At 39.8% G+C, this 25922-nt stretch overlaps 1 protein-coding gene across 5 annotated transcripts in view; it reads left to right on the top strand.

Annotated features, from left to right (window-relative positions):
* LOC128373107 (Kv channel-interacting protein 2) overlaps window positions 1–25922 on the top strand; it is a 99960-nt gene that overhangs the window by 24336 nt on the left and 49702 nt on the right. The window contains exons 2-3 of one of the 5 annotated variants that reach the window (XM_053333356.1): window positions 2441–2447; window positions 18026–18039. The exons of the other annotated variants lie outside the window; for them this stretch is intronic. Of the exons in view, the coding sequence (XP_053189331.1) occupies window positions 2441–2447; window positions 18026–18039 (21 nt within the window). The remainder of the gene's footprint in view (window positions 1–2440; window positions 2448–18025; window positions 18040–25922) is intronic. 5 annotated transcript variants of the gene reach the window in all.

Below are 25922 nucleotides of genomic sequence, written 5' to 3'. Positions count from 1 at the left end.
CACATCACACAATCTAATTCCATCTCCTGGGCTATTTCATGGCTACATAACAAACTCAGAGATTAGGATGGTGTTCGTCCTCAGAACAAACACACACATACTCATATGTGTGTGTATTTGTGTTCTCTCCAAACTGAAGGTGTTGCCAGACTTGTAATGTCTCTGAGGTGTTTGCTTAGACAGAGGTCATCCCAACAATTAACCTTGTGTGACGAATGAGGGAGCAATATAAACAACAGAACATCAGTCTGCAATACCAGGCAGACAGTTTGTGACTAAACAAACACAGACATATTATGGAAAGTCACCTGGGCTTTGATTTCAGCTGAGGGGTTTCTGACTCTGTCCACCTTTCCCTTGAAACCCATTTGAATCCACCATAACATATGAGCTCCAGAGAAAGGACAATACAGATGCAGCCACCAGCTTCGAGGCAATTTGGCTTTGTTATTGAACACCTGCTGAGCTGTTACAGGGCTCTGGCTTCCAACTCTCTGGAGATGCTGTCTGGGGTTAGTTAAGGGAAAATGGGCAATTTAACTGAAATTAATAAAAAAGTTTGATAAATAGAGATAGAGCTGGTAACATATTTATCAGCTGCTTCTGTTATAATAAGATTAAAAATATTTTCACAATAGCCAATGCTTCATTTCTTGATAAATGATCACTGCTACATGCTCACATGTAATGATAAATGCCTTACTTTTACTGGATGTTAATTTAGGACATTGAGCCTATGCTGCAATTGAAGCATTGTCCTCATTCACAATGACTGTCCCTCTCTGTGTTGCATGTCTATCAGTCCCCCACCACTATCCCAGCTCTGTTCTCCACCACTTTACTCAAGACTCACACATGCTCCTGCAGAGCGCTCTTCCAGGATCTGCTCCAGACTCAGACCAAGTGCATGGTTTAACCATAACTTACTTTATCCGTTATAACCTGACAATAAATTCTGAGCTACTTTTGACAAGTAAAATAATTGAAGTAGTAAATCTAAGTGTGGAAATCAAGCATGCTCAAACATATCGAATAACGGGCCACGATTGGAAGAGGACGATTGTTTTAATACTTGAATTGAGTTGAAAATTCACAATCTTAATGAGTTAATTGAGAATGGGAGCACCAGTTGTTTTAACTTGTAAGGTGATCAGTGTAGAGAACTAGGTCACTCTATGTTAGTCTAGATCTTCCAAGCAGGTGGGGGCTGTGCTTCTGATTATGTGGTTTCAGATAATGCTCACCTTAGGCAATATCCACAGAAGAACATTATAAATATTTCTCCTAACCACCTCTTCTCCAGTGAGTGCATCTTGACCTCTTAGCTCAACATGGAAAACATAGAAAAGTAATACATGAATGGTGAATTTTGTAAATATATTTGCAATGCGACTGAAGTTTGTAGAAGTCCACACTTCACCAGGAAAGGTGGATTTTCAAGGAATAGTAGACCTTACTGGAATGGACAGTTGAAAGTAATGTGGGAGGCAATGAGGACGGCTGGGCAAAACATTCTAACATGTGATGGTAAGGATGTGAGCAAGCAACTGTTAAAAAATGAATTTGGGGCAATAATTAATAATAGAGCACCTGCAAACCAGTAGTATCATAAACAAACTGGGCCCAGAAAGAGTTAAACCCATCCCATTGGAGCTGGTGTTGCAAAATAGATTGTCTCTCTTTGTTATTGATTGTTTTCTGAAAAAAAACAACTTTATTTTCTGGAATTAAATGCACATCTGAGTTGGACAAATGTTTTCTTGCAAGGATAGTCTATCTTAAAAATATCATGGAGTAGGATTCTTATTCCTTTGACCAATTCTTAAATGCTACTGTAGCATCACTAAGGAGCAAGTTGGAAGGGCAATTGGTAGGTTAAACAGACTATCCTGTTTATTTCCCATTTTAGGTAGTCTTTTCTCTATTTACTTTGACTATAGCTTGGTTCCCTGTGTTTGGCATAAATCTATTATAAAACCAATCCCTAAGTCCCAAAATAACAATTCTAGTGCTCCTTTGAATTATAGCCGTATAAGTCTTCTCAGTTGTGTTTAAAAACTCCATTCTAGTATTCTTAATAAGTGACTGTATTGTTATTTGGGAACATTTGGTGTTTTGGTTGACAAACTAAATAGCTTTCAGAAAAATAGTATTGAGTACATATATTCCTTATCCACTATAGTTCAAGCTAGACTATAAGAGCGGAGGCTTACTTCGCCTCAAAATCTCTTTATCAAAAGAGCTTTAAGAATGACTACCGTACATACATGGTCTTGGAAAAACACAGCTGGTGTGTATTATCATATGTAAAAGCTCTTTCTATTTTGGTCTCCCATTTCCTCCTACACTATACAACAACCTGCCTTACTATACAGTCCATGTGCAGGAAACTGCTGCACAGGGAGTTAATCTCCAAAGTAACGAGATGGCTAAGTCTGAGAAACACTGTCCCACACATAAAGTACAGTAGGTGGCAAATTGGGCTTTGTGCTCAAATGTCACACTTCTACTCTTTCTTTCCTGCCTTTTGAATTCTAATCTTTGTGACAAGCAAATAGACAACTGTACACCTACATACTGCATACAAAGAGCCTTTGTTATAGCTATGCTCATCAGTGTTTCTTTTATTATAGTGCATCTTTTATACACATACATCTTTTACAGTATTAATACAACTTCAGTTTGTTAAATATGAACTCTCAGAACTGTTAAATAGCTTCCATCCTCAACATCAAGGCAATAATGACCGTGGGAAAGTAAGCCTCTACAAATTGATTGGTTGGTAATGTGTGTATGTCATATGAAAGAGAGTAATTTCCTATAAGAGGATGCTCAGTAATGCTCACTGTCAGAAACATGACACTTATTCCCTCTGTACTGGATCTCTCTACTTGCTCCCTGAGCGTCTCTGTGTTGTCATCGTTCACCCACTCGTTTTTACGTCTGGTGTGTGTATTTGTGCTGAATGTTGTGTGTATGTGTGTGTTTTGAAGATTTCAGTGTATAGCCTTGGGTGCATGCCTGTTTGGATTGAACTAATCTCACTCGAGAGATACAGGAAATAATAGAAACTTCCTTCAGGATTTATGAGCAACGTACAAATACACGTTCACACCCCCACACACACATACACAAACACAAACACACACGGTCCAATGTTGATAGCTGGTCAGTGTCTGAGTTGCTTTCCATTACTCTGGACTGCAAAAGTACAATATTTTTGTCTTCGGAAAAGACTTTCACAAACAGAAATACACACACCAACCAGATGTCAACCTCAATGTAGGCTCTCAGGCTTTCACTTAAGAACTAGAGCCTAAAAACCTTCGAAGGTTAACTTGGTTTTAAAAGAAAATATTAGAATAGGGCGTTTTCATACAAAAGCAAAAATTATAGTTGAAAAATCTTAAATAATAATAAAATAATCATTTCTTAATCAATTTTAGAGTTTAAATTATCAGTCAATTAACCAATTAGTCAGCTGAATGTAGGGATGTAAAAAGTAGGGATGTTAAACAATTGTCTTAATTTATTGAGTCAGCCATGTTACTGTAACAATCAATCGATTAACCAAAAAAAGTAAGTAGGGATTTAGAGAACACATTAAATTGTGTTATGCCTGAATTAGTTACTTGAAATATAAATTATAATATTATAATTAAAGCTGCAAGCAGCGTTGGGGTGGGACCTCCCTTGCGCACGTCGGGCCGTGGCGAAGCGAAAAGGTTTCCGTCAGGGGCATTTAGATGCCTTCAGACCCGGGCTTTTATCGGACACTGCAATAAGTAGATATACATTACACACACACACACACACACACACACACACACACACACACACACACACACTCACACATATACACACACACAGACACACACACACACATACTCTCTCTCTCTCTCTCTCTCTCTCTCTGTCTGTCTGTGTAGACATTTAGACTGAGCAACTGAAATGAATATGTTTGTAGGTCATGCTCTTGGAATTTGTGTTTAATCTAGACTTCGACAGCATTGTCAGTGAAATAGCTGACAGACTGCACAGATATCTGAAAACATAATAATACAGTCAATAAACGAACTAGAAACAGAAAACTGAGGCACCTTTTCCTTATCAGGTATCATGAATCATTACAAGTTTTCTCCACTGGGCGCCACACTAAGACCACAATTGAATCTGGATTACTGCAGAGCACAAATGAGCTAGCTGCACACACACACACACACATCTGTAGATGAGACTTGTGGCTACATTCTGACGTTTGAATGGAGTCTGTAGCTGAAAGTATGCAGGAATAATGTATATATTTTGAAATGCCTGAAAAGTCGTCGAAAATCATACATTTAAAGGCTAAATGTGCACTTCCTATTGGATTTAGGTCAGGGTTGTCAGTGCGTGATTTGTAGGTCTTGATAAGACAAATAATTGAGTTTTGGTTTGATCTTTCTATGACATTCCTATCAGGCGTAGTGGCTGTTTTAGTGTTTCTAGGTGGCGCTAGAGAGCACATTTTGGCACTTTGGGATTAATTTTTCAATTTTATCAAATTTATGGCCAGACCTGATGTTCTTGGTGAATTTGGTCTGTCCTGGAGCATGTTTAGGTGGTCAAATTTAGGGTCACAGTGGCATTAGACTCTCCTCCCATTCATTGTCTATGGCAGCATTTTGACGAGGGTTTTTGGACATTTGACCTTTGAGGGCTTCTAAAATCCAAACCGGACGAGTAATGAAAAAGTTGTTCAAAGCTATTTAAGTTTGAAGCCGCCACGATGAACGCCCTCGGACAGGATAATGTTTGTAGGAGGCCAAAAATCGTAGAAAATCCCACATGTAACAGCAAATTGTGCATTTCCTGTTGGATTTAGGTCAGGGGTGTCAGCACGTTATTTGTAGGTCTTAATAAGACAAAAAATGTAGTTTTTGTTTGATCTTTCTACGACATTCCTATCAGGCGTAGTGGACGTTTTAGTGTTTCTAGGTGGCGCTAGAGAGTTTTAATGTTGTTTGGTTTTCCATTTTGACCTGGACCTGATGTGCCTGCCAAATTTGGTGAGTTTTTAAGCATGTTTAGGGGGTCAAATTGAGGCTCAAAGAGGCGGTAGAATAATAAACGACATAAAAATACAGTAGGGTCCTTGCCTCCAGGCAAGGGCAGGACTCCTCTGGAGTCCTTGCCCTCTTGCCTTTCGGCTCAGTCCCTAATAATAATAAAAATTACTTATTTTGACAGTCTTCAGACCCTTGATCAAATTTGATTATCGCCATCATTGCTTAAAACCTCATCCTTACCATCCCTGTCATCCATCTTAGTTTCTTGAGTAGGTATGTCTGGTATCCTGCAGTGACCTGTGCTGCGGTCAGCTGTCCTTGGCCATCCTTTACAGTAAACATGTCACCTCAGCAGTATAGAAATAGCAGTTGTTTCTGCAATGACAGCTCTCCTTATCCATCCTTGTTTGGGGACTGTCAGAATATTTTGGTTCTCCCCTGAGGTGATCTGCCAGGGAAACTAGCTGTCCTTTATCTATGCTAATGTAGAGGTTGGTTGAATCAACCATGATGTAAAACTATCCAAGATCCTCTCAGGATGTTTCTGTGTGTGTTCAGGAGTGGGTGAGCTTCTTTTCTCACCACCTCCTGCCCCTCACTTGTTCTGCATGAATCAGAATTAATATTTTTCCTTATCCAGTAGTATATGAGAATGTGTCATTGTGACCATGGTTTTCTGCAGAGATAAACAGACAGAGGTTATTTGTATGTGTTGAAGAATTTTAGAAGGAAAGAGTGAGTGGTGAGAGGCAGCAAGAGAGCAACAAACTGCTCAAATCGTACTTTTTTTCCCACCATCATCTTCCTCCCTTGTCCTTGACCATGCCTCCAAACAGTGTGTCAAGAGTTAGGAAGCAGAGAGAAAAAGGATGGGAGGGAGAAGATTGAGTCAGAGATAGTGGGCGTAATGGGCAAAATTGGTTGGCAGAGATGGGTCGATAACAGTAAGATGGATAAATGAACATAGGAGATTAAAAAACCCAAAAGCATCCTTTTAGTGCTGCAGGGGTAGAGCCCACCCTTTTTCAGTGGGAGAGTAGATTTTTGGAGGATTTTGGAATAGAAATGGTTCTGCGATTTTTTCTCACCCGTGCTGAAAAAAGAGAAAGGTGAACAGCAAGAGAGAAGAGCACAGGGTTTATTTTGTAGACGAAAGCAATGGAAGAGCACAACATGAAGATGGATAAAGTAACAGAAAACAATACAGTTGATTGTAAAACTCAAAATATTAAAATAAAAAGTCAGTCAGTTCAGTCAACTTAGTTATACAATGTAGTTATTGGATTTAAAATATAAAAAATAATATATAAAATTTTATGACATGAATGACATTAATTTATGTATGTCAACTTTAATAGAGGTGTGACAATCACCATTGGATAAATTGACTTTCCAAAGTAACCCAAGCAAACTTGAAGGTACAAAGAGTCAAGAATGCAGCTGTTTGAACTGTTGCATCAGTTACAGGTAATCAAAATGACGAATCTGGAAATGGGAAATGGTAAAATGAATGCCATACAATACACACTAGAATACTGCATAGATAATAGGGAACAGTGGTCACAAGAAGAAACACATGTTGCATTGTACAGTAAGGTGTTTTTGTTATTTTTTTCCACATTGTATAGCAGAGAGGAGGGAAAAGAGAAGAGATGAGAAACAATAGCAGTCATTGTGGTGTTTGAATAAAACATGTAGACACACATGTACGTACACAAATAAACATTTTTTTCATTACCCCTGCACGATTTGTCAACAATTTGTTTTGTTTTTGTTTGTTTGTTTCTTCTTTGTCTCTGTGAAGCATCAAATACACAGGCCTGTCACAGAGGCTGATTAAAAGAGAAAGAGCTGTGCTCCTTTCCTTTGTGTTTTTTTCAATTGAACTGTTCTTTTTGTCTTTTCATACAGCTCAAGAGATCACCAGTGAGATCAAGGATGTGCACAAGGCTTGGCTAAATTTACCTGAGCAACAGTCCATTTGCCCTCTTTGACTGAGCTGCCCCTCTGGAAGAAAAGAAATGTTTAATTTTGTTGTTGTGGCTGCCCCTAATTGCTGAAGTTAGAAAAAATAAATTGCCCTATCACCAAACTTTTATTGCTTTTTGATAGAAATGCCTCTGTGGAAAACTTCACAAAGCTGTGAAAAAAATGGATACATAGTGATGCCCTTTTCCTTCTGTTATGTTACACTGTAGCATCCAAACTTGCTATTGTTGCCATTTTGTGAGTCTTTTGAAGTTGTGGAAAGTATTGATAAATGGTATAACCAATGGGATGCCCTGTGAATAATCTCCACATACAGTAAATATTAAGTTATGAAGCTAAGCTGTCATGTGTGAACCAACCTAACACCATGTTAGCATGCCTTGGCAGATCAATTGCCCACATTATCTTCTTTCTAGCTTGTGACATGTGCTGCTATCTAACTTCTTGAACATGCCTCATTCAGGTTGTGATGAATTTTCATTTTCAACCAACAAGTGGATTTATATCAAAGTATATATATGGTACTTACTATTTTAAACAGTAGTTCTACCATGCCCAAGCAATTTTGAATGGAAAATGCTGTGGCCAATGCTGCTCTTAATTCTAGTCATTCAATTTAAGATGAGGCACAACTACAAAGCTCCAGACCAGAGAGTGAGGGAGAGTGCGCTGAACACCAGGAGACATCTCGGACAGGTACTTATGAGGATGGTAATGGAGAGTTACTATCAAAGGGCAATGTCAGTGAGAGTGGGATGAAGAGAAAGATACTGTAGATGCTGTGGACAATGGCATTCTTAAAGGTACATAATGGAACTTGTGCAGAATTATTCTACAATGTTTCTTTCAGAGACAGCTCTATTGTCTGAACTCTCTGCCGAGCTTGCACATGCCTTAATACTGTAATAAGGAGAAAGATAAATCTTGCCTTGAGTACAGTTATAATACTGAATTCATTATTTGAACACGTATCCATAGTACTGTCTTTAAATAGACCTCTAACAGTGCAGACCTGCAGTAAAATATAAAGGACATAGACAGAAACAGAAAGGAAGTACATGGAGACAGGAAAGAGGATATGGAGATTGGCAGGAAATAGATGGAGAGTGAGGTAGCGACATCAAGAATCCACAAAAATGCCTACAGAAATACATGTCTTTTACAATCAGATTGATAGATGGCTCAATATGTAAAATAATTTTACTTCTTAGACTAATTACCCAAAACTATATCTGCAATAATGTATTAACTTATACTAACACAGTGCGGAATTTTTTAAATCATTAAACTCAAAAATTTGAAACAATGTACAAATTAAAAATCAATATATGGCTAGGTAAATTACAATTTCTTTTACACCAGTCAGGTACATGCTGATTAGTGAAACTAAATAAGGGCGTGTTTGTGGGGGTCCTCTTCCACAGAGCCTGCCATGTTGCAGTGCCATATTTCTACAGTAGCCCAAACCAAACAATGGTTCTTGCAATCTGCAACTTCACCATTAGATGTCACTAATCCTACACACTGGTCCTTTAAATTTGGCGCAACTAGTCAACAGTAACTATTACCAAAACTAAAATTTTACTTCTGAAAACATTCAAGAAGCTCTTGTCATTTGTGTGATGGATTGATCTAGGGAGTAGATTTTATATTCTCACATACAGGGAAAGGTTCTGGATGAAATTGATTAATTAAACTTGAACATTGATCTTGCTCATCAGGGTATTAAGGTTAGCTCCAAGCATTGCATGCAGTAAAAACTACACAGACAAAAAAAGCCATCAAAAGACAAAACTTCAAACCTCTCACAAATTGAAAAATCAAACAAATGTTCTTTATTAATCTTCATTGATCACTTTGTGAAAACTTAAGGCTCAATTCCAGTTGTTCACTGCTGGGGATGGTTTGTCACCCACCGTACAGCTAACGATATGTGCTAGGTGTTATGTCCGTGTTCAGAGATGTGTTTAACAGTTGAACATGAACCTCTCCAAAAAAGTCAACCACTCAAAACAGGTACAGTTATTTTGAAGAGAAGAAGAGAAAGAATCCCTATGAGAGACTGAAAGAGCCAGAGCGTTAAAGTGTGTTAGAGAGTGAACCTAATCCAACCCACCCGCCCTCCTCCTCCTCCTGTCACCGATCCATACCTGTCCGCCCACTGATCTCCCATGAGCCTTTGGGTGATTGTGTGAATTCAGCCAAGTCGGGCTCCTTTCCACAGAGTTATGTTCATTTACACAAGCAAGCACACACTCATGCAAGAACACATACATTTGCATTTACCCCTCAACATGTGCACACACACACACACACACACACACACACACACTTTCACATACTCCCTGTCCTCTGTGTCTTACATAACATTTGTGTTTACAACGAAGGAGGATAGATGAGCTGCTTGTTAAGGAGAAAATGTACAGGCAACAAATTCAGTGTGTTTAGTGTGCATTGTCTGTTTTGTCTATGTAGTTTTTACATTGTCATGTCTGTTTAATTGCTGCAAAGTCTGCTGAGTGTCTCATCTGTGTTGTTATTGTGTGACATAGTTCATCCTACTTCACCTCTGGCTCCCTGCCCACATGATGAGAGGAGCATAAACGCAGAAACAGATACTGAAACTGAGAAAAAATATTTTCCATGACTCCATTGCCCAGGATCTCTGTTTTAGATCCTATGACCCCCTTTCCCACCATCATACCATTAGACAAAGATGTCGTCTGCACCTGTGCACGCACGCACACACTCACTTGTACATACACACACCCACTCAGCAGAAATAGTCCAGAGTGAAAGCACTTAAGAAGCAAAGAGAGTGTGTGAGAGAGAACTCTGGAAATTGAGTAGAGAGAGAGGTGGAGAGTTCAGCGTTAGCCCTGCTCCTTAAGGAATCTGTAGATGGTGTCAAGAGAAGTGAGGGATTACATTAGGAGAGTTAGTGATTATAGTGGTCTAGTTTAAGTGCTGCACTTGTCATGATCAAAGCCGCTATTAGTGCTCTTAGTGAGGATCAAATTGAGCTCATGAAACATGTACTGTAATATGAGCGCAAACGGAGAAACTGTCAAGTCAGAGAGAAAACAAAAGGGACGTGTTTAGACATAAGGAGGTATTTGAATTAACCTTTTTGCTCACTTTTTATGTTGTTGGTTGTTTCCTGTCTGAATTGTCAAGTATAGGCTTATGTCTTGCTCCAAGGGGAGTCTGGCAGGACATATGGCTCTCCTGGGGCAGTCACTCTAACCACCCTGGTTAGACTCTAGTTCAGCATGCCCTTATGCCTGTGTAACCTTTGCAATGACACTTTTTGATGAATTATCCCCTCAGGGTGCAAACACTTTCCCATCAATATTTCCCATCTATTCCATTTTCTGAGCAGAGTCTGTGGCAGCCTCAAAATTTCATCACTGTAGCACAGAACATGACCAAAAAGTTGCATATTGAAAGGAAAACGACACTCTTGACACTCTTGCTAAACTGCATGCACACTCACCCATAGACACAACCCTTAATAGAGAACAGTTGCACAACTGCAAGCAAGTCTCTCTGTGAATTCCCAATCAGATGGACTGTGCCTAAATCACAGTGAAGGTGACCTCTTGTCTTCCGATGTTTGACAGCAATGAGACTGATCTGTCCCTGTTCTATTAGGACTGATTATATCATTTAGATACAGATGGGTCGTTTAACCCAGCAGCTGTCCTCATCAGACATACCAGACTGAGCCCTCTGGTTAATGGCTCACGAGAAACCATGAGGGGAGCAGACACTGGCAATGAAGAGGAAATACTGAAATGAAGTACACGGGCAACAGGATGGTGCAGTGGATGGAGATACCAACCTGGAGCCGGAGGGTCATGGGCTTATTCCATGACAAATCCATTGCTGTGTGGTCCATGTCAACTTCAACCTGCAATAACTGATTGACACAAGCATACAGTTGCCTATTACACAACCAGCAGATATGGAGCAACATTAGCATTCATTTGGAGTTGTATTTGTGACCCTATGGGGTATATAAAACCAATAGTCACAGTCTATGTAGCTATTTTATAGATCTGCATGGACTTTTGATGGAAATATCTGTCAGATACAGTAAATGCTCCAATGTGTTCACAAGCTATATCAGCAGATGGTGGAGTTTTCAGTTTATCAATTACTAATACAACAGCAAAAACCAAACATAGAAGAAGAAAGAAGAAACCTGGCAATATGTTTTTTTGAGGGAGAATCAGCCCTCCATCCACAACTCAGAAACAACGCAGTTTCTGTGTCTGTTTTTAAATTTAGACTGCATAATTGAAGGCAGATATACCATTTACTCTTGCAGCTTGGAGAAAAGGTGAGCATTTGAGAAAGAAAAGAGATGGGATTGGTGTTCAGAGTGTTCCTATCATTAACATAGGAATTGTTACTGCAGCTACATGGAGACTAATGAAGTATAAATTAGAAGAACCACTCTCAGAATGAAAGAGACTGAGGAGAGTAGTAATGTGTTTGAGTCAGCATCACTGAAACTAGTTTTAGGTCAGAGAGAAGGGTGTTGCGAAATTGGGTTACCTCAAAAATGTTTGATTGAATCACTGTAATGTCATACTGTATTTTAATATTCTGGCTGCATGTTTCATGCACAGATTGGACCCTGTTTTTTCTCACCCTTCCTCTCCCTTACCCTCCTCGTTTAGTCCATGCATGTGTGCACCCACACTGCTGCCTTTCTCCCTAGTGACACCTCGACTCAGCAGCAAGCTTCTTAATAAAAAGTCTCTTCACTCAGCCTGTGGAAGATGTACATGAACATATAACATGGATAAGACACACGCACTGGTATTGAACTGTGGTCCGGGGGTGGGATAAGCGCCTCTCTCCTGTTGCAGAGAACGCAGACACTGAAAATGGAAGCGTAGATTTTCTCTCCTCCTCCTACACAGGCAGCCTGGCTCAGAGGGGCTCCGTCTCTCTGAGGCTCTCTGATCTTGGAGTCACAAAACACCTGCTGCCTGCCTTCAGACGGCCAGACAGACAGAAGCAGTGGGGGGTGGGGGGCAGCCAACCAAGCCAAGAGTTTGGGTGTGACAGTGAGAGGAAGAGAGACAGAGGCTTTAGAGAACGCACTGAGGGCCTGTGTTAGATGATAACATGAGAAACCGGAGTAGACCGAGCAAAAGTGAGGCGATTGCAAGAAGAAAAACACATTGAAACAAGCACTACAGGGATATCAGAGACCTCTTTCACCCACAGAATGTTTGATGCCTTCAAGGAGGTGCAGGTAACAGCATGTAATTTTGGTACTCTTCTTTCCAATGTTAGGCTTGGCTGACTTAGCTGCACAGCAATAAAAACAACATGAAAGCCACAGAATCTTCCCTGTGGGTTATTTGTGGACCTCATGGCCCAGTGATCTATCCCTCTGCTCATCTCACACTGTGTATTTGTCAGTCGTGTCTCCCTTTGGTCTGTCCCCTGATCTATCTCCATCCCTTCATAACCTCATCCCTGGTTTTATCCAAAGGAATACATAAGGCACTCCCACAGGGTGTTAAAGCTGAGAACAGGAGAAGATTGTGTTTTTGTGCAGCAATGAGCAGTGGAAGAAAGTCATGGCTTGAGTTATTTACTGTTTATTGTTTTATTTTTGTTTCTGTAGCACAAAGAAGATTTGGCAAGTTTTTATCCCCATTTCATTCATCTACTTATTCCATGATAGAATCACTAATCTGTACAGTGTGTGAACGTATCCTCCCATGATCAGCTTTTTCTCATATCACAACACTGAACTGTTACAAATTTGTAGAGTTCAGTGCCAAGAGCAAAGTAGAAGTCATCCTAAAGTCTGAAGAAAGTGGGCTGCAGGCTGATATAGAGACCAGTAAATATCCCAGCTGCATTTACCCTATAACTTCATTGTCTAATGGAACTATTACACAGCTGCTATATTTTCTGCAGGCGAAATAATGAACTGTATATAAAAGCAGACAGCAGAGAACTGTGGCTACACATTAATCTAAGGAAAGTCAGCGCAAATAATTGCTTTGATTTGTCTGGAGTTATTACCAAGATATAAAATGGTTTAAAATATTTGTATGGTGTGACTAAGTCTTTCCACAAGTATATCATTTTATGTGTGTTTTGGCTGCTTACTGACGGAACTAATCCATCTGAAAAATAAAATGTAGAAAAACACATACTTTGTATTGCTTTGAGGAACAATTATAGGTTTGTGTCTTTTAATGAATTTATTTATAGACCTACAGTAGCTGTGTTTTTATTGGTCTTCATCTGCCCTCTACTGGTCATCACTGTTTGGTGCAGGCAACTGTTCAAAGTTGCTGGAAGCAGTGAACAGCCACACACTATTTTAGTATGGAGCACATCATGCCATCCAATGTGTATATATAAATATTGTAGAAGAAACATAATTTCACTGTATTAACTGCAGAACATTTGTACTTGCCATGTGTTGATTCAGGTGTTTGTCAGCAGATTTGTTGTTTATTACTGCCCATATTACTGCCTTGATTGTCATTAGTTGGGTCTACACTTAACAAAAATGAACGATACACATATATGTCAATACTTTGCTGAAGAAAAACAAAGTCTCTCTGTGCTCACCTTAAATCTGAGCTTAACACATGTATACATACAAGCATAATGTAGTGACATCACAACTAGTTTGGAAGTTAATGTGGTGTATAACTTTTAAACTCAAATAGACTGTTCAATGAAGCAGAAGTCATCTTGTGTCGAACAGTTAAATATTTTTTGAAGGGTGAAGAAATTGTGTTTTTAAGTAGTATAATGAAATTATTCTGTTGAACAATCACATATCAGACAAATTATTTGTCAGACATGTTTGGAGGGGAACTTAAACATTTATATCTATCCATCTATTCTCGAAACGCAGAGCCTGTCCTAAATTTCCTGACGTCCATCTCATATGCATGCGTCATACCTGTGCTCAGACTGGAAATGTATGAAGATGCTTACATACACACATGCACATATTTGTCAACACATACAGTGCTTCATACTAAAAACAGTGTGTGCTGACAACAACACACACTCTCATATAAAAGTAATTATTTAGCAATCCATATTTTATAATCTAGAACAGCCTTTAATGAATATTCAATAGTACTCGCATTTCTCTCCCAGCTGGAAGAGCCATACATCATTAGTTATGTTTAGACTTCATTAATACCCCTGCTTCTTCTCTGGTCTTCATTACAGTTTGAAATTGATGTGTGTATGTGCGTGTGTGTGTTTGTGAAGTTTAGGAGTTTCTTTTCCCTTCTGTGCTTCTTTCAGTCCATCTGTTTGTCCTCAGGGCAGATGAGAGCTCCTGGAGTTGTGGTTGTGCAGTTTTTTTCCTGCAGATGGCAGCAGCATCACAGAGCTTCTTTCCTGCTGTTTAGTATTTATACCACTTGACAGCCAAAAGCTGAAGTGTTTAATAAATAATATTCACCACCTAATTCATGATGTAAGATTTATTAGTTTCAGCAATCTGTTGCAAGATCCTTTTCTTTCCAATGCACACTCTTGAATGCTCCCTTTTTTTTCTCTTTCTTTTTCTTGCCCAAGCCCAGCTGATGATTTTCTGAGTTGTCGAATAGTGTTGCAGTGAAAACCTCCTGTGGTTAAAAATCCAATCCATGGTGACAAAACAACAACAAAAACAAACAGCTCTAGTTTTTATGTTCAGTTACAGGTATTATATGGGCGTGTGTGTGTTGGTGTATATAAAGTATTTATAGTATACGTACTCCCTCTGTGTGTGTGTGTGTGTGTGTGTGTGTGTGTGTGTGTGTGTGTGTGTGTGTGTGTGTCCCTTTAGTACTACAAGAATCACTCAGCATTAAATCGCATTTGCAGCTGTGGAGAACACTCCACATTAAAGAGGAAGGTATGAATTTAAAAAACTGTGGGATGCTCTCCACTAAAAGTAGAAGACATCCATCATACGGATAATAACCTTGCCCCTTCCCCAGCTGTTAACTAAATGCCTTTTCAATGTGTCATGCTCATTTAAACTGACTGTACATACAGATTATTAGAAACATCAAATTTAGCCTATGCTGTGATTTGTAGCTATAGGTGTGTTAGCTCAACCACAGCATTTATGTGTTCTTGAATAGTTACAGGATATAACTCCCAACAAAAACAAATAATTGGTTTTACATTTTTGACTTCACTTGTTTAACAAACAAGATACACACGTCTTTATTTCTTTGAGGCTTTTTTTCACTTTGGATAGACTTTCCTACCAGCTCAAGTTGCCCAGCAAAAATTACATGTAGTAGGAGCTGCTAGTAAGACTCCCCTCACAAGGTCCGCGTAAAGCAGTGGTTCTCAAACTTTTTCTGTCATTCTCGACTTTGGACAAGGGGGAATTTTCAAGCTCCAACACAATGCTAAGGAAATACGCCAATTTTAACATTTTCAAATTTATTGAAGTAATATCATGTTGTATCTAAATTCTAACTCAATAACATCAAATAACAGTAAGTTCAAAAATAAAGAAAATAAAAGTGCAGCTGTGTCATAACTTGAAGTGCCTGTTTTGCATTGCACATCTTTTCAAAGCGGGGTTGCGGGGTTACAGGCTTGATACTGCCACTCTCAAGTCATGCTCAATGTTCAGCTGAGATCTGTACTTTGTTTTAAGTGAAGCAACAGCTGAAAAGCCCATCTCACAGAGATATGATGTGGCAAAGGGAAGAAGAATGCACACAGTGCATATGCGTGTATACTTCCTCTCCACTCCTAACCAGAATTCACTAAGAGTCTGAGCTTTAAACCTCAGTCTCAGGGTGGAGTCAGAGGTCATCTCATTAAATTGGTCCTCCTCAGTAGAGGTCCTCCTCTTTTTAATGCAGATGGGATATGGCCGGCCAGGAGGGAGTGGTTTATGATCAGGACAGCAGTGGTGGAGAGGTGTGAGCGGATATTATCAACTTTTTGTCTGAAAAAAGTGATGTGCATGTCGACCTCTCCTTGGTGGCCTCAAAGTGGGAGGGTGAAGGGGGTTTGAGAAGGTGATTTATTGTTGAGAAAAGTTGTTTGGCGTTACCGGGTCTGTTGTTGATGATGGTGGAATAAAACCTGGACTGTGCATCCCTAAGAGCTTGTGCATATGCCTTTTAGTGCATAGTTATCAGCCTTTTCACATCTTTTCTGTAACCATTTTCCAACATGTATAATATGTTTAGAAGTAAATCAATGACTTGACTTTACAAAGACTTTAAGTAAAAAATAAATGCCTAACTCTTCCTTGGCAAAGACAAGATGTTGAGCCGTTGCTGTAGCATTGCTTCCTCTGACCTGGGAAGCACCAAGTCTGCCAATGTAGATGTTTGCATAATGACATCCGATCACATGTGAGGAGACTTGAGATAATGTGAACATTTATTTATAAACTGTTAGATCCATTGAGCTGAGGTTACCATCCAGATAATGTATCAAGATGTAGGACACATGTTGTACTTAGGGTCTTATGCTGTAGTCTAGCTATGTTAGGACAGGTCCAGAACAGGGTTGAACCTCTTTCTCAGCTCTGTGAAGACCTTTCTTAGTATGTTAATATTTTGTTTGTATTAAAGGCTACACTGCACATCCCTGAATACAAGTGTTTCCACCTGTGCCTCTCCTCCTCCTCGCTCCTCCCTCCTTTTCACTCTCTCTCTCTCTCTCCTCTGTCACATGTCGTCAGTGAATAGAGTGTTGAGTGGGCTTCACCAGCTGGTGCTTTTGCCTGCCACATAGTGTTAAAAAAAGTGTGTGTTTGTGTGTGTGTGTGTGTACATGTGTGTGTTTGCCAGATACTTGAGTGGAGTGTCAGTGTCACATCTGCCCTCCAACATTCCTGTGTGCCTTTGTGCTTGTACGTATGGCAGCCTACACAGACTGCTGCAAGATTCCAAATCTGATCTGAATCACGATTGAAAATCATTATGTTGTCTCCTTGCAGCACACACAGACACACAAAATCTGTCTTTTACGAATTTTTTTTTTCTCAGCATCTGAATCTCATTCATTACAAACCTTAATAAACAAATCACTGTGTTTAGGAGCAGAAAGACAGGCAGAGTAAGCAGGCAGCAGGTGAGGTCAATCCCAAAAAGAAAAAAAACTGTTTTCCAGACTGTTTGATGATGTTGCTGAAAATCACTTGATGGTCGGGGCAGGTTGTATGCCTCCAGGGTCTTTGTCCTAATGATGGATCCAATCACTGGGGCAGCCTACTGATTTGGAGCTTCACCTGCAGGTCAATGGTACAGCAAATGGGCTGCTTAGCTCATCTTTCTTGTTGTCTGTTTGACCTGTTGTCTGTTTTTACTCCACACATGAATATAATTAAAGAGTTAACATGTGAGTACAAAATACAAAAAAAGTATTGTCTAATGATAATTGGATCTAAAAGGCCTGCCATGTGTTCCTTGTTTTTGTTGTGATTCTTAGTAATAATCGCTAATGGAGTACAGGTTGGATTTGGCTCTGCTAGGTTCACACCCTGGATATCTTGGTGGTGGTGACTCAGACTCCTGCACAGAAATACTTGGAAAAAAATCAGACGCACATGCACAAACACACACACACACACACACATACTGTAGTACATAGACTGAGAGAACGCAGCTGAATCTTGGCAGAAATCCTGGACATGTGTCACAGTGTTTGAAACAACAACACATGCAGATCTCTCAATCTGTACATAGCAGCTACAGCCGTTCCATGCTCCTAATCATCTTTCTCATATTAAGCCTCATAGAAAATCTTAATTTTTCTGTTGGATAACTGTCAACCAAACCTGACATTGTGCAATTTGACCACTGCCCCTTACTATTTCTACTATTTTTGTCTGGATGCTTGACTCAACCAACAGTGCCTCAATGTTGCAGGCAAGTTTCTGTACATCCTATGCAAACCTGTCACACATCTGCAGAATGTCTGACATCTTCTACCTCACCCACAGTGTCAGTGAGCCAGAGGTAAAAAAGTTTGTTTTATATACACTACATAAAGTTTTCCTGGAGTCATTGTCATATGGTCCAACACCCAAAGGAAGCTCTCTGCACCTTATGATCGATTGATTCAGAGGCTACGAATCGATTTTAAAACGATTAATGCAACACATCCTCATTTTGTTTTCTTACTGCGGCTAATCTCAGTCAGATAAATATGGACTCCGTTTATTTATTTTTTGAAATCTGAATGTCAGTCAACATGCATGTTAAACATAAATGTCTTTAAATATTAAAATAAGTAGACCTAAAAGTCAACAATATACCTAGTAGGGTGAAGCTCACCTGCCTGTATAGGGCGGAGTAGGCTTTCCGTCGATCTGATCGGCTATATCGGATCGACCGATATTTTGCATTTTATGCAATTTGTGAGATCGGCTGCAATGTCTTAATTCGCCGGTCCTGCCGTCATTGTCGTGTTGAAACTTTTTGCAGATGCTCCCGTTGCATAGATCGCAGACGGCTTGTTTTTATCTGTCTCATTTACGCCGAAGTTCCACACCACAGACATGTTTGTTTGAATCCAACAGCTAGTTTTGAGCCCTCTCACATGTGACGGACAATAAACTTCTTTGAATCTTGAATCATTAGCTGAATTTATGTCTGGCCAGGAGACTCCTGTTGAGGCTGCGGACTACAGGTCCCAGGGTTCTGTGCGGCGTGACGTCAGTCTGGAGCGTGCTGACAGCACAACAGCAGACGCAGTTGGAGCCAGCAGTGGCGCTCAAGTTGAAGTTTGGAGAAGACAGCTGGAACGGGATTTTTTGAAGTTGGCAGCGGACATCCACTTCATGTAGGAAGGACTGGATGCTGAGCAGAGCGCCGAGAAAATGGAGTTTCGTCTGAGGCTCGGTTTGTGGACGGAGTCTTGCCGGGATGCTAACGCTAACGCTTGCGCTAGTGGAGGCAGGTATATGCGCATTTACAGCGGTGTGAGGGCAGTTCTTCTTTGACATGCAACATTGAAGCAAGAGTGAGGATCTTAACCACCATCAATTATCCAGCTCAAGACGTGACAAGCGCAGAGTGGTAAGCAATGAAATAACACAGTAGAAGTTTTTTTTATCATACATTGAATCAAGCTTTGCCAGCAGCAGTGTGAGCAATGGTTAAGCTAGAGCAGTGTAGATGGGAGTAATATTTAAAAGGACCGCCTTGTGGTGAGAATGGCTGTGATTGGTGTGTGACTGATAAGGTGTGTTGATTCAAACAGTGGCTGTCCTGCATAAACTAACGCGTTGCTTCATTAAGAATAATAGTAATAGTAATAATAATAATAATAATAATAATAAGTAATGTTAAAATTACATTGACATTTTAATATCTATGGAATATCTACAGAATGGAATAGTAATAGTTTTGAAATGGGATAGAAAACTAGAAATGATAACTGAAGTGTATGAAATGCAATATATGAAAGTGACACAAGCACAAATTAAATATGACATGAGCTTAATTAAATAATTCAGTTATGTTAACAGTGGAGGTTGAATCAATGCATAATGTGAAGTTCAGTTTGGTGAAATATGAAAGTGACAAGAGCAGGGTTTAAATGATGGATGTGAAATGTAGTCCAGTTTGATAGCCCTGTCTTCAATGTGGCTTTGATTTGAGAAAACACACACACACACACACACACACACACACACACACACACACACACACTGTCTGCCCACCAGACTGATGTTGACTATTGACTGTACTGATAAGATTAAAATAAAGAAATAAAAACAATAATATTATCGCATGATTCAATATTTAATAATATAGTGATTATAGTTTAAAAATGAATAACAATTGTAAAAGCCCCCATACATACTTCTGAATATTATATTTTATTTCTGCCAAGTCTGTTCGCTAGATGCCCCTAAAATCTACAAACGGCACATTAAAGTAGTTTTAGTATTTTAATTTGTGTTTAATGTTTTATGCTGATTTTCTTACTTAATGTGTTCATTTATTATGTAACGCCTATAAAATTGCCCTTGAATATGCAATTCCAGATGTGCACATATGTCTTTCATTCACTTTTTCTCTTCAGTCTCTATTAAACTTTAACCTTGCACCATCAGATCATACACTTTCCTGTGTGTGTACATGTGTGTGTGTGCGTGTATGTGTGCGGCAAAAAAGTTGGTGTGTTGTAATAGCTACCGTTGCAAGCCTGTAATCCTTCATGCTACACTGATCACTCAATCTCTCGCTTCAGTTCTTCTTCAGCATTTACCCTTCAGTACGTGCATGAATGTGTGTGTCTTAGACTGCTAGCAGACTCTATTATTCATAGGCTTAGCGTGAAGAATAGTTTTAAATCAGTGTGCTTTTTTTTGGGTGTCTGAAAAGGGAATAAACAGTGTCAATCTTAAGTTTTTTTTTGTTTTGCTCAACTGACACTTCTTTGAAAAGCTGTCTTGCAAGTTAAAGCTAAAACAATATGATGGTTATTTATTTATCACCTATAAGCCTGATGATCATCTATAAACGTAGATCATCCTGCTCTCTTTAATGGGGACACTTATCTTTTTTACATCCTTATTTTTTATGAATGTTCATTGTTTCCTGCCATAGCATCCCAATTTATGTTCATGAATCCTAAACAATGACCAGGAATGTTTGATGGTGATAAATTTGATGGTTTTCTCTTTGCTTAGATCAATGTGCTATTAGAGTTGAGACATGCAGCATGGATTCCTTACTATTTTATAACATGTTGTTAGTCAGACATGCAGTATACTGGCAGGATGATAAAGACAAGACTGCAGGACTGGTGTCTGCTAACACTTGTTAACCGATTTCAACACGTGTGCATGTAGTTAGTGTGCTGCAGAGTTTCAGTGTAGGCTGTTTGGTTCACCGATGTGGGGCACCAGGGGCCTCCCCTCAAACTTTACTCAAAGAAACAACCATGGCCTATTATTACTGTAATATGATGGTATACTTATTTTAATTTTTGTATCTATTATCAAGCATGGTAGTACAGAAATAATGGTGCTATGCAATTTTTGTGTTTTTGAAATGTGTTTGCAAGCATTTTCAGGCAAGCAGAGACACTGGATGTGATAAATCTGCAATCATTTTTTTTCTTTAACTGGTGTCAGTGGAGTCAAGCTGTAAAAGTTAATTTGTTAATCGTTTTTGCAAATAGTTGCCACTTTACACAGCCAGCAGATATGGAGCAAAATGAACATTGATTTGGAGTCATGTTTGTGTTCACATAATGAATCTAAGTCTAAAATTCACTCGTCATTTACTGTATCATTATTATTGGTCTCCGTTACTTATGGGGGAATATATCTGGCACTTAAGCAGCTAAATGCTCCACCATGTTCACCAGCTAGTCACTAACGTGTGTTTTTAGTGTACTGTGGGGACTTTTTCAGCCTGTTGTGTTTGAAAAGCCTGCTGGTGAGAGCGGTAAGAATGAACCAAAATTGTAAAGTTGTGGACTGGAAAACAAAAACATTGAGTCCCCTCAATTCAGAAAAAAAAACATAGTCCCTGAACTGAGTCATGAAAGATCCCTGAGCCAAGAAGCCTAGAATCAAAGTTAATCATTTTATCTTTCCTCTTTATCATCACTATTTATTGTTATTTATTTTATTTTATATATTTTTGGCGTTTATCCACCTCTGTACTGTTTGTCCATCAAACTTTGTTTCAATGTCAAAAATCGTTAACGTCAGTTTCAGTTTATTACTTAAAAAAAAAAAGTTTTTAAAGATAGAACATTTGAATGATTATTTTAATTTTAAAATGTTAATTTTATAATGGAAACTAAATAATACGTTAATAAGTTAATACCTCAAAAACTGTGCTAAAGTATCCACATTCAATTAAAACAAGGTACCTATAGCACCACAGTGCGGTCAGTTATTACATCAGTTACATTTTGGCTAAAAACAAAACATTATGAAGCTGATTCAGCCCTTTGGGCCTGGATAAAAACTCTTCCGTTTTGGATTTTTAGGTGAACACATTTTTGGCACATAATTAATCTATTCTTCACCAAACTTGGTACATACCATATTTATTTCATTCATTCATTTTCCAAACTGTTTATCCTATCTATACTGTCACAGGGGACATACCATATTTAGATAACCCAAAACAAAACCATTTGTCTGTAACTGGTTACCAAACCTTTGAAGGTGTGGCTTGATGCCCTTAATGGACCACTTAACTCTTTGTTGCTTGTGGCCATTAGTGAAACGCCATCATACTACTTATTAAGTGCAATATCTCTTAAAAGCAGTATTCCATGACAATCATATTCAGCAAAGTTGTACAGATGGGTTACTGAACAAATCTGTAGCATTTGATACAGTTTTACCTGTAGGTGGTGCTACAAGACTTGCTGCTGGAGCTTTAGCTCTCAGCAGCAGTAGTAGCAGCTGGCAGCAGCTGGCAGCAGCAGCTAACAGCTTCCAGCTCTCACACACATTTCCTTCAGAAAATGCAAATATTCTTCTTAGTGAGTAATCCTTATGATATTTATTACTGAGCCAGCATTCTCTCCCATCTGCTTACCCACATGTTCTCAAGTCCCTTTGCTCATAATCCAACTATCCAGTTATTCTGTGTTACTTGATTATGTCAGGGCTCTTTGCTCAGTCTGGCAGTGTGGCATTGAATGTTAAGAGCTCAGAACAGCTCACTGCCAAACAGTCACCTGTGATTTGACCCCTCTTTGTGGCTTCCAAATGAAAACAAGGGCACAGAGAACATAGAAAGTAAAATACCTCATTTAGAGGATGCATCTGTCTGACATTTGATTGATTTTGTCTTTGACCTAAACGAAGAAACGTGTGTGTGTGTGTGTGTGTGTGTGTGTGTGTGTGTGTGTGTGTGTGTGTGTGTGTGTGTGTGTGTGTGTGTGTGTGTGTGTACTATTCAGGCTGCCAGAAAATCTATGGAGTCTGGGGTTGCTGTGGTTACAGTAATCACTTTTAATTCAGCATCAGGGACAAAGAGAGAGTGTTATTGTTTATTTTCCTTGTTTAAATTTAATATGATTGTAGAGTTGGCAAAGTTGTATTGTATGCAGTCGTGCCAATAAAGTCACTTGAATTGAATTGAGAGGATAAAGTTGGAGTGGCAGCTATTTAGTAGGGTAATGTGGGAGTTGTAGAGGGAAAAACAATGAAAATGTGTCATAAGGGAAAACAAGGTGAGTTTGTGTGTCCCCCCAAGTACTGAGGGAGAGAGTGTAACGTTAGGAAGAATGATAAGGATGAAGACAGAAAGGCTTTATATAAATACCTTTCTTTCTCAATCCCTCAGGATTTAAATGCTCCTCCTCTCTCTCTCTCTCTCCCTCTCCCTCTCACACTCAGACACTCTCTCTCTCTCTCTCTCTCTCCCCCTCCTTTCTTCTCCTCTTCCTCTGCTGGCAGATAATAATCCGTTCATCGACAGCTGGTGAAGTGTGGTATTTGTCCATCAACTTCTTCCTCCTGTCAGGCTTTTTCTCTCTTTTTACATTTTACCCCAGCGCTGATTGATGGGAAACAGATTAATAATGTATTACGCCTTTTGCCCCAGCCCCCCCACTATCTATTTCTCCACGTACCTTCACTTTTAATTTCTGCTCCCTTCGCTCCACATCCTTTCCATCCTCTTCCTCTCTGTGTTTTGAACACTATTTATGAGTGCCGTGCAAGCAAGAGACGTACAGACTGACAGTTAGATAGGGAAGGATGGCGTGTGATGCTAATGAATGGGTTTGCTTTGTTTCCTCTGTCACTTTAGTCAATCTCCTGCTGGCTCGATCACACACACACGCGTGCACACACGCACAGACACAGAAGGAATAGAAGGAACAACATCAACAAGATATGTGGAGTGCACAGCTAGAGAAAAACCTGTCACTCAAGCCAGACTGCTGGTAGTATACTGCTCACATATACACATACAACCACACACACACACACTCACATATACGCTGGTCCGTAATTTTCCGCCACGCTTCACTCCCAGCCAATGGGAGACTGGAATAGGGCTTCTCAGAACGTGAAGGGGAGGAGACAGAGCACTGGGGGCTGATTGACAGCGCCCTACAGGTGGAGAGAAGAACGGAGAGACAGAGAGAGGAGGGAGGACAACAGAGAGGAAAGAAGAGTGAGTGAGGAGGAGAAGAGAAGCAGCAGCAATCAGACGTCCACACATACACACACACATACATACACACACACACACACACACACACACACTTTCATGCATGCACACACACACCCACAATCACAGTGCTCTGTTCCTCCCCTCCTACCTTGAGAGCTCGTTTTCCCCCGGCAGTCTAGCCGACTAACATCACCATCACGACCATCACCTCCACCTCCACCACAGCTGCACCAAGATGAGCCAGTGCAGGAAAAGGTGCAAGAGGCAGCTCACCAAGGTGGCTCGCTATTTCTACCGCTTCCTCATGGGAACGCTCACCCAAGGTAGGCACCCAGAACTTCCACTTCTGCACCCAAAGGTGTGTTGGAGGCTCTTTCACAAGTTAAGAAGCCAACTGGAGATGGTCTTAACTGGAGTTTGTTGTGTTTGAGCAGAAGTGTCCTGTTCAAGAACAGAGGTGTTTCTTCTTGTTTCTGATCTTCGCTGATGGTTGTGTTATTGGTCCACCAATTCAATTTCCTGTTTCAGGATTGTTTTATTTCATGTCTGTGGCTCAGTTAGTTTTCTATCTGAATGTTGGTAGAGTAGATTTGCTCTTAATTTGCATAGATTCAAAACAAGCATACCATTTTTCAAAGAGTGTGAGTGGACCTGCAGGGCTTGCGTGTGTGTGCATCAGTGTGTGTATAGTACATCTGAGTGCTTTGTTTCATCTCCAGACAGAGAGACCATACACAGCTTAGACATCAAACAGCTTAAAAACTCTATATTATATTTATATTCTGCATTATGTACAGTATATTCATATGTTTTGTAGACATACCTTTTTTTTCTTCTTTGCTTGAATCCTGTCCATAATAATACACAATGACCAGTATGTACACAGAGATAATTAGAAAGCTGTAGTTGAATGAACTCACTCTTCCCCTCTTTCTATCTGCCTTTTGACTCCTTCTTCCCCCTCCTCTTCCTCTCCTCACAACTCTACCCTTCTCTCTCCTCCTGTTCCCTCTCTAGCAGTCAAACAGTTTGCCCTCTGGAAGCATGTGGCATTCCACCTCCATTGAGAAACCCTCAGTGGGAGAAAGGCACACAGCCCTTAATCCAGCCCTTCAGCCAGCTCTCAGTATGACATCAACACACCAATCCCCATCTTCCTATCCAGCTCTCCTTATACAGTCACACACAACTATAATGCTAATCTGTGCACTGGGATTAGAATAAAGTTGTATAAACCCAGTCAAATTCTTTTCATGACACTTAGAAGGGTTTATTCCTTTTATGTCCACACACTGTCCTGTTAAATGTTGGCTGAGTTAAGTGTCTTTCGCCAGAAACACCCTCACTAACGTTCCCTATTGACAGCCTGCTGCTAAGCTTTACACACATTTTCCTCTTTTTTCTTGTGAGTGATATTGAGCAGTAGCTCATATTGCCTCAGGGAAAACACAACAGAGAAGGGTGGTTATTGAATCCCAGCAGTTGATCCTAGAAGGTGGAGATAAAGTGGTATTTAGATGACCTTGTCAATAGAGCAGTGTTTGAATGCTAATTTGACATCCGTGCCGCGCATCTCCACCTCTGCTTTTCTCCTTTGACATCTGCAGAGCTTTGTGTTCAAGTCCTGAAAGCAGCAATTGGACATGCGCAGTGTGCAGAGAAGCATGCACACATATATACAGTACACACACAAAACAAAATCTGGTGTTTGTAACATGATGTTTCTTTAGATAAAGATTTC

Source organism: Scomber japonicus, chromosome 14, assembly GCF_027409825.1.
Source record: "Scomber japonicus isolate fScoJap1 chromosome 14, fScoJap1.pri, whole genome shotgun sequence".
NCBI lineage: Eukaryota > Metazoa > Chordata > Actinopteri > Scombriformes > Scombridae > Scomber > Scomber japonicus.
The sequence above is the reverse complement of the archived record's forward strand: the minus strand, read 5'-3'. Positions and strand labels throughout refer to the sequence as shown.